Source organism: Balaenoptera borealis (genome assembly GCF_965194805.1).
Source record: "Balaenoptera borealis genome assembly, contig: HAP1_SCAFFOLD_2219, whole genome shotgun sequence".
In the NCBI taxonomy this organism is placed as follows: domain Eukaryota; kingdom Metazoa; phylum Chordata; class Mammalia; order Artiodactyla; family Balaenopteridae; genus Balaenoptera; species Balaenoptera borealis.
This window is the reverse complement of record NW_028122064.1, coordinates 22,211-32,589: the sequence shown is the minus strand read 5'-3', so window position 1 is coordinate 32,589 and position 10,379 is coordinate 22,211. Positions and strand designations below refer to the sequence as shown.

The 10,379-nt window shown below is 39.1% G+C and overlaps 1 protein-coding gene across 3 annotated transcripts in view; it reads left to right on the top strand.

Annotated features, from left to right (window-relative positions):
* LOC309622351 (ankyrin-3-like) overlaps positions 1-10,379 on the top strand; it is a 38,079-nt gene that overhangs the window by 8,045 nt on the left and 19,655 nt on the right. For 2 of the 3 annotated variants that reach the window (XM_082409449.1, XM_082409447.1), the window contains exons 2-3: positions 13-136; positions 5,274-5,376. In XM_082409449.1, the coding sequence (XP_082265575.1) occupies positions 24-136; positions 5,274-5,376 (216 nt within the window). In that variant the 5' untranslated portion in view covers positions 13-23. The remainder of the gene's footprint in view (positions 1-12; positions 137-5,273; positions 5,377-10,379) is intronic. The other variant, XM_082409448.1, reaches the window with a different exon arrangement.

Below are 10,379 nucleotides of genomic sequence, written 5' to 3'. Positions count from 1 at the left end.
GTGCATCCACAGGTGAAGATGCAATGACAGGCGACACGGACAAGTATCTTGGGCCACAAGACCTTAAGGAATTGGGCGATGATTCTCTGCCCGCAGAGGGTTACATGGGCTTTAGTCTGGGGGCCCGTTCTGCCAGGTATTTTATCATTGCTCTTTTCTCACAGTTAATTTAAAACAACCATGATGTGTCATAAACCGAAATCATTTTCATTTTTCACATTATCCCCAAGTTTGCTCTTTGGATAAGGATGTGAATTTGGTGAAATGTACACATGCTCTGCTGTCTTCTTTTGTGGTTTTCAGTCCTTAATTTTACGCAATTGAATGTGTTAATCGTTTGTTCTTTTTTTCCCCACCTGGCAGTAGTGCTTCAAGCATAATAGCAAAAGAGCTCACTGGCAAAACAGGGAGAACCAATCTAGGTCACATGTTTTAAAATTAAGTTTTGTTCCACAGTGAAAGAAAGATCCTCTTTTCCAATAAGTAAGAAATATTGTGTTGATTGTTCACTATTCTCTCTTTGTGACTGAAAGAACAATTTATGATTGAGACTTAAAAAAGAGCATTCTTGGGGAAAAATTATGTATTGTTTATTGGAATTGTCTATCAACTGAGTATCTCTTTGAAAAGTATGCCATTAGTTTGTTTAGAAGGGACATGTTAAGAGTGAAACAGTGACTTAGCCAAAAGTCACAGGTAGAATGGTAGCAAATTCAGCTCTGAAAACTGAAGCTACAGCTTTTGTATGTGGAAAACTTTGGCTCCAGCCTGACACTGGTTGAAAGAAACAGAACCTTGTCCAGAATTTGGGGACTTCTTTTCCCTGGTTGGATTAACAGCATGTTTGCTGACAGTCAAGTTATTTTAAGCTAATAATTAAACCTTCTAAGCTAGCGCCCTGGGGACATTTTCCTATAGTTTAAGGATCTGTTGTTAAAAGTTTCATTGTCTAATAGTAAATGGTACTTCCCTCAAAGTAAACCTGGGAGTTTATTCTCAGTGTCCGGTGATGTGGCCAGTTTAGACACTGAATTGATTTTTCTTTGAGTTAATCTTTTTTGGTTTCATAGAATTTGGAGCCTCATGTAACTTATTAGAATTTTGGCTTTATATATATATTTATAAAAGGGCTTAAAATCTTATTGTAACAGGTGTCATTAATAAGAAGGGAAAAATAAGTTTTTAAAAACATGTCTTATTTCAGGTAATCACAGATAACAAGTTACAACTGAAAATATTGCAGAATCTTAAGGGACCTCAAGGGAAAAGTCTATTTAGAGATTTACGAGCTTTTGTAATCCAATAACTAGCTGATTCTCTTCCTCGGATAATATATAAAAGCTACATTTCATGACTCAATCATTTGTATATGGGGAATTGTAGCAGCTGACCTCCAGTGAGAGTTGAAACCAGTATATTGTCTCTTATATATTTTTCACAAGACATTTCTGAGGCTTTCATACTTCTAGTTTGGATTGCACCATTATTATTTGTTGCTATTATATGTAACTCATTTTTTTACATTGGCAACTGATGTTATGCTCAGAGGCAAATTAAAAAAATCTATAAAGCCGATATGTTTTTTAAAGTACTGTTAGACTATTACCAAGTATAATATTCTGAGTGTAACATTTAATAAGGAATACATTAAATGTGTAACTCATTCAACCATAACATTTTTTTTTCTTTTTTCCCTGTCTGATTTTTTTGCTTTCTACTTCTTCTGTTTTTTCTAAAAATACTTAAAAATAGTCCCAAGATCAGGTAAGAAGATACGGCACCTTGACAGTGTTTCTCTGCCCTTCCTTGACTCATTTTCTCATCTTTATTTTCTTCAGCATTGTGCTGTGCTGTGCTGTGTTGCCATGTGCTTTTTCTTTTTTATTTCTCTGCTCAGCTTTAGAAAATCAGTTTTGTGATTTGAGAAAATAAGCAAGTAACTAAACATATGACAAGTAATGTTACTTATGCAAAGTTGACTGAATACGTGAGGAATTTATTTCCCTTAACAAAGTTGCACAGTGCATGAAATAACTGGAGAAATTGCACTGGGTTTGAAGGAAAAGTCTTGATTGGAAGGGCTGTTTGTTTGCTGGGTGCTGTTCTGAGTTGTGCTAGGTACTTTAGTATAACTTCAGAAATCTGAGGCATGTGTTTTTCTAATATTTCCTCTGTTTAACGCTTAGGGTATACTGATGGCTGCAAATAATATCGTTGACCTCAGTGAAAAACAATTTAATGCCTTCCAGACCCCCATGCAAATAATCTCTCATTTTAGTAGCTGAAAGTATCAATACTTCAATATATTAAGGATTCAGAGTGCAGCTTGATGCCTTTAATCGGCTCCATCTGCCTAATGTAAATTGGTCAGGAGTAGGAATTATGTCAAATGACATTATGTAAAATGAGGACATCTTTAGACTTTTCCATTGGTAGCTCCCAATTCTAGGCTCTGTTCTTTCACTGGCACTCCTACATAAGTTAAAAGAAAGAAAGGATGTTTTAAAAAAACAACACATCTTAGATATGTTTAAAAAGTAAAGTTAAAATGAATGTGTCATCATTAAAAAAAAAACTTGTGTTTGTGCACATGTACAATAAAACTGTTCTCACGTACCACCAATATTACCATATGCCGTGGGAACCAAAATTTAAAGAAATGAATATCTGATGCAGTGTGGAACTTCCTGTGCCTCTCAAATCACATCACTGGGGCAAAATGGGGTCTTGCTGTAAGTACGTAGAAGTTGCACTATCTAATGGTCTAGCTGCCAGGCACATAGGATTATTTAAATTAAAATGAATTAAAATTAAATAAAGTTAAATGCAGTTCTTCCGTCACACTAGCCGCACTTCAGGTGCTCAGTGTATTGGACAGTGCAGACTGAGTACGTGTCCATCATTCTGGTGGAAAAGAAAGTTCTGTTGGATAGCATTGAGTTAGAAAGTAGAAAGAGAATTCCTGCTTTTCGGAAGCTTATATTGCATCTGAGAGAAGGGATGGGGCTAGAAACAGGAGTAACAAAAGTTTGTAACAAAAACAGGAAAAGAAAAGAGTGATGGGTCATATATGATTGGGCACTGGAGGCCCAACGGTGCAAGAGGTCAGAGTCACATGGCTTACTGGGTAAGCTCTATGCAGGGATAATGCTCTTTTTTTTTTTTTGCTTCTATATCCATTTTCTGATATTGTATCCCTCTCATAATAGTCACTTAGTAAATATTTGCTGAATACACCAAATAATGACTCTGTAGAATGATGGTTATTTTGGAGAAAGTAAGGCTCTCATCCTAGAAGCATGTACCTAGCCATTTGTGTAGATACTTAGAATTATGCCTGTCATTTGGGGGCCTCTGTATCTTGATATAAAAATCCCCACTTTTGGATACTCTTTGGTATATCTAAAATATATCCATATATGCCTTTAATATAGGCAGTGGGGGAAGAAATCATTTTGTGCAAGCACAGAATCATTCCTTAGTTACCTCTCCTTTGCTCTTTCCCCTGTCAAGCACAGACAAAGGCACGGCCAGGCCGAAGTCTGCCAGATTCTGCTGGTAAAGATTCGAGCAGCCACATTTAAATTCAGACAGTTTATTACCTCCTAGGCGGGGCTAACTTCCCGTGGCCCTTGTCCTCCACACCAGAAAGGATGATACCAAAACCAAAGGGGCTGTATGTCTACCACGCTAGCTGTGGGCTGCCCCATTGCTAAGGAGCCAATTCCAGAACGCTCTCTTCCAAGGAGGGCAGGGCAGGAAGCCTCAGACCTCTTTCAGAATGGGAGGCAGTGAAAAGCTACCTCACGGCAGCCTACCTGGTAGGGAGGCAAGTGGAAGATGGCCTCGGAGCAGCTTCTCACAAGCCTCCATCCTCTTTGTTCCTGAAGGATCACGAGGGGTCCGCCAAGGCTCAGATGAGCTGCCATTCCAGCCTGCCTGTGTGCCCTTTGTGGATATATGCAGGGTTACCAGGGTCCCTGACTCTATTGGTCTCTTTTTTTTAAAATTGAGATATAATTGACATATAACATTATGTTAGTTTCAGCTATATAACATAATGATTCAATATACGTATATATTGCAAAACTATCATCACAATAAGTCCAGTTAACATTCATCACCATGCATACACATGCATTTTTTTTTTTATTATGATGAGAACTTTTAAGATTTACCCTCGGGAATTCCCTGGCAGTCCAGTGGTTGAGACTCCGCACTTCCACTGCAGGGGGCACGGGTTCGATCCCTGGTCGGGGAACTAAGATCCCACATGCTGCGTGGCACGGCCAAAAAAAAAAAATCTCTCTTAGCAACTTTCAAACATACAAAACAGTATTATAAACGATGGTCAGCATGCTGTACATTAAATCCTCAGGACTTATAACTGGAAGTCATATAAAATAAAATGTGATTTGAGAAAATGAAAATAAGCAAGTAACTAAATGTGAAGCATTCACATTTTATAACTGGAAGTTTATACGTTTTGACCACCATCACCCATTTTGCCCATCCTCCAAGCATTCTTGGTATTTAGTTTAGAGGTCAAGGTGGTGAGTGGCACTTCAGGACGTCAGGAGTCCTGCATTCTGGGAAGTTCAAAGGCTGTGTAGAGGATTTGAGAGGGGCTAGAAAGGAGAAGAGAAGAAGCAAAGAAAAAAAGCGTACAGTAAGGAAAGACAAGATAACCATACATGGAATTTGAATTTTTCCAGGCCAGAAAGATGGCAAAGAAGATAATGTAAGGTGTATTCATAACCCTCCTTCCTTCTTCATGTTTTCCATGAGAAGCAACTATAAACCAGAGCTCTCGATAGGTTAAATCCACATCTAGTTCCCAAAGCCTTATTAACGTATACATTTACAGCACCGTAATTCCATTCAGTAGTGCGAGATAGACAAATAGGGACCAGAAAGGGAGGAGACTCTAAAAGAAGGTCTTAACCGAGAAAAATCTCTCTAGTTATCAAATTATCTGGAGTCATGTTGGTTTGACTGTCATAGTAAAATATCTAAGTTTTCACACATTTCACCTTCTCAAAGATGGAACACCAACTCGCCTAATTTTAAACAAAACCTGATCATGAGGTGGTCTAAGCTTAAGAAATTTCCTAAAGTATAAGGGATTTTATTTTTGGTGATGTCTTTTCAAGAACGACTTTTCTTGATGTTTTTGGCCATCTTGCCTGTTCTTAAAGTTGCATGCATTAACGTTCTTTTATCCATCTCATCGTCACCTCCCACTCTTGAATGGTTAACTGTAACAACAACAGCCTCCGCTCCTTCAGTTCGGATAGGTCTTACACCTTGAACAGAAGCTCCTTCGCGCGGGACAGCATGACGATCGAAGAACTCCTGGTGCCATCCAAAGAGCAGGTATGCGTTCTCTGTCAAATCTTCTTCCGTCGTTAAACTTTCATTTGTACGATGGAATCACGTTCTTTGTTGCATGACAAAAACTCTGTTTCTGCATGTTTGGTTTTGCATTTGTAAGTCTTCCTGTACTGCCAGTGAAAGAAAAAATCAATTGTACCATAAATCGAAATATCCCTCTCTTCTGCATATCAATCTCATCCCACAAAGAGGAACTTAGAAAAGTTCTAGGAAAGGCATGGATACCTTTCTCATTTCTTGGCCAAATCTTGCAGTTTTTAAAAAAGAGAGTTAAGAAAAAAAAAAAAAAAAGAGAGTTAAGGGAATTCCCTGGCGGTCCAGTGGTTAGGACTCCGCACTCTTACTGCTGAGGACCTAGGTTCAATCCCTGGCCAGGGAACTAAGATCCCACAAGCCGTGCAGCGAGGCCAAAAATAAATAAATAAAATAAATAAATGCATAAATAAGTAAATAAAAGAGAGGTAATAATAATTGGTAGCTAAAGTTGCTGACATTATCCACATGAAGGTTAGGTTTTGCTCAACAAAGTATGTATGCATGTTGGAATTTGCTGAAATTGTTTTTAGCAAGTTAAAGATTAGATTGGTCATGTTTTTGGTCCCTTAGCTTCAAAGCTGCCTGGGATGGGCCTTCTCAAGGCGTGCCAGTATTTTGCTTTCTACTAGAACCTCTGCTAGGTTCATTTGGTGTTTATGCAATTTCTTCTTTCCGTTAACTGTGGTTGAATAGATACTGGTTTATTACGGGAGGTCTCAGTAACAGAGTCCTGCTGCTTAGGGGCTCAGGATGGGTCATTATTCTAGATACACACAATACCTGATGTTAAATGTGTACAGTCAGGAGCTGGTGATGGATGAAACTGGACCATAAAACTAATTTTGAAGGTGGCCTGTAATATTTAAACAATGTAAATGGTGAAATTATGCTGGACTTATTGACTCACTACATAATGAAGGTAAATTGGGGCAGATGAATAAGTGACGGACACTTACCATCACCAAGTTAGAGGTTAAGCTGCGGGTCGTCACACCTTGAGGGTTCCCATCTGTCTGGAGATGCTGACTTCCAGACACACAGATGTACGTTGTACTTCACAAGGACCCACAATACATATTTTAATGCTTTATACTCTCTGGAACATTCTTAGCAAGCAGGTCTTACAGAGCTGACTGCAGTGACTCTTCAGTGTTTGGTCAAAAAAACACCCTTTGTAGAATGATTATAGGTACATGCCTTTAAATGGGCGTTAGCATCAGGGAAAGCACTTATCTCAAATAATGAAGCTAAGTTCTTGGGTGTAAAGTGTTGCCCAGGTATTGGTTGAGATTTTCTGAAGAACTCTCTGCTTGGTTGGCTGTGGTCATTATCCTAGTTGGGTGATCGTGATCTCTTTATGTTCCCAATTGAAATGAGATGTTAGTGGATATATTGCTAACACTTACAAGTGTAGAAATACGTGAAATTCTCTGTGCTCTAAGGGAACCCCACAAAACTTACAAAATTGCAAGTGAAAGGAGATTCCTTGAACATTTTGCTATTATGTGATGGAGTAGCAAATTGTCAGCTGACCCTAATTATGGTTTATATTTCTGAATATATACTTGTTTGGGGGGCAAGGGCCTGAAATGGAGGCCGCCACCACCATTATCACCGTGACCTCACCTCCACTGCCACCATCACCTGCACCGCCATCTCCACCACTTTTACCACCATAGTTACACAGCCTCTCAATTTCTGCACATCAACCTTAAAGTAAAATATAAATGCTTGCAATGCTACAAGGCTACAAACAGGCTTCTGAGTGTTCTCACACCGTTACCTGTTAGCTACTGCTGAGACCTACTTACACAGGTAGAATGGCGGGGCAACATTTACTCAGAATGAAGGATTCGTGAAAAGAAATGAAGGCTAGAGAGAACGTTTGAGGTAAAGCTGATGTTCTTTTGTATAGTTTGTTCCTGCTCCAATTTCAAAAATACCTCTGTGGACACCGCAAACCCTCTGTAGGCCAGTCAGAAGAAAGGAGAGCTTAGGACACCTTGAAAGCTTTACAGATAAATCTTAAGTTGATAACTACAGAAGCAGGAAGCTGCGTTCTTTAATGGCCACAGAGAATCCGTGGTCTGACAGGCATTTCTCGTGGAACGAGCACGTTTAATGAGCACATCACATGACTCCATGATAAATTCACCAGAGACTTGGAAAAAAAGATATGAATATCATAAAGACATTTTAGGGACAGTTGGGGGCATTTGAAAATGTACAAGCTATACTGTTAGGAAATTACTGTTCATTTTCCGAATAGTGATAATAGTATTGAAGCTCTACAGGGAGTATCCCTCTTCCAGGGGTAGGCATGCTGACGTTTTCAGGAGTGAAGTAATCTTTGTCAGCTATTTATTTTCAGATGGTTCAGCCAAAAGTATATGCATGGAGTGAGAGAAAAAAATCAAATACGGCCAAATGTTAATTGTTGAATCTAGGTTGAGTGTATATGAATATTCCTCATACAGCTTTTTCAACTTTTTTATTTTGTATAAAATTAAATTAAATTAAAATAAAAAAAACTTGGAGGAAAGGGGAAAACAAATTCTGAAAGAGGTGTATTAACTTATTTCATCCCATGTCTCATTTATCATAGAAGAGAGAGAAAAGGCTAATTCCTCAAAAGAGAGGCTTTAAGAGGGAAGAGTCTAGTTACACGGGGCGTGACTCATGAGAAGCATTTACTTCAGAAGTGCGTTTAAACACTTTATGTTAGAATTAAGTGACAAAAAATTATTAGTTGATGTCTATCATGTCTCAAAATCTGCATGGATAAATTTCAAAACGGAGTTTGTCCGCAGTATTGATTTTGTCTGAAAGCATGCAAGAAATCTGAAATATTTAGAATTCCTAAATTTAGCAATGATATATGACTTACTGTCCAATTTAAAACTGCCTTGTCATTGCCCAGTTAAAGTTGCTTTGACAAGAAAAGGTGAAAAATGAATAAAAATTAACTTATCATGAGTTTTTTTTTTTTTTTTTAACAAGAGTAGAGTTCACCCATACAAAGCATAGTTGCCTCTTTATTATTCTGCTGCTGATTAATCCGTTTGCACATTAACCACAGTTAAAGTACAGTTGAGATCCAGGGTGGTTAGGCCTGCCACCCCCATGTTCCTAAGAACCTGTGCTGGTTTGAAGGCCGGTGTGGAGGCCAGAGGTGTGGAGGCCAGAGCCGGGGAGTAAGGCTGAGAGAAGGAAGCCCATCCCCATTCCTTGCTGGGCCTTAGTCATGATTAGTTTGTAAACTACTTAATTCCCCCATGGATATCAAGAGTTGACTTGTTTGTACTGGGATATTGGATTATCCATGAACTCTGTTTTCCTTTACCTTCCCTTTACCTTGTAATCCAGAATCACCTGTAGATATGCTTCTGAAAATGTGTATGTAAATGAATCATGTCTTGCATTTGTCAGAAGGTTTTATTCTTTAAGGCAGTAACACTCGGCCCCGATTTCTCCCCAGAATCACCTGGAGAACCTTTAAGGACATGACTGTTCAGTTCCTCCTTCCGGGGCCCTGGGGGGCCTTGTCTTGCGATTTTTAAATGCGCCCAGAGTTGAAAGCCTCTGATTCCTAATCAGAGTTCTTAGTTGAGGGCACACACTGGAATCACCAAGTGGCTCTTCGGAGATTAAGATGTGTACCGAATTGGAGTCTCCCTGGCTGGGTTCTTGGGCATGTGTGTTTTTCAGAGTTCCACAGATGATACCGGGATGCACCTCTAGTTAGGAAGCACTGCCCGAAAGCAACTATGGCCGGGATCTTTTCGTATATTGGTCAGTCAACATCTAATGTATTTGTTTTATAACCTGAGATTTGTGTGTGTCAGGATGTCTTAGAGTAACATCCGTTGCTCTAAGAAACATTCCTTTCCCAATAGGAGGTAATAAGGAACAGGGTTTACTTGCAACTGAAGCCTGGTTGTCGAGGATGAGTATAATAGATAGGTTCTTTCATTTCTTCTGACACAACTATTGAAAGCAACTGGCTGGCATGGCTCTTGTAATTGCCGTGTTATGAATCCAGGTCAGCCGGTCCCCATGACATAAATGGAATACTGTTCATTAGATGCCATGGCATCAGGAGATAAGGTGGTGATGCTTGCGGTGATGGTGTTGGAAACAGCTCCTACTATGTGCCAGGCAGTATTCTAAGTGTTTTAGAATTAGTACCGAATAGTTTAGAATGAACTCATTTACATTGCACAAAAACCCCTATGAGATCATTTCTCTGCTCCATTAAAAAGATGAAGAAACTGAGGTACAGACAGCTGAAGTAACTCACCCCAGGGGACGCAGCTGGCAAGTGGCAGAATCACTGGCCATATGGCTCTAGGTTGCCTCCTTTTTTACAAAAATTTTATTGAAGTATAGTTGCTTTACAATGTTGTGTTAATGTCTTCTGTACAGCAGCGTGACTCAGTTGTACATGTATGTTTTCACACCACTCCACTCTCTATCTGCATCATTCAGTGTGAGAAGGGAGCCAGCGGAGAACTTCACACGCTGCCCTCCAGGATCTCAGACTTGTTAGTATTCTTAACATGGGGCGGTGCCATCCTCTGTATCCCTTTTTTTAGCATGAAAGATTATATTTAGACACATGTTCTTCATTATGCTTGTTTCTAATTCTAAGTTCTTATTGAATGTACTTTAAAAGGAACTGACAACAGTTACAGCTTATATTCAGCAGCAAGTTATGAAAATTATGGAGAAAATTATTATACTAAAAATTATGGCGTAGAAGCCATCTTTAAAGCAATGGAAATAGTTGACCTTTACATAGATATGAGGTAGAAGGTGTAATAGTGCTCTAAAAATACTGTGCAGGCTACCCAGTTGATTACACTTCCCTTGAATGACCCCACAAGTCACTGGGATGTGTACTGTGGGCAGAAACATTTAATTCAGTATGATTTCTGGCAGTTATTCAA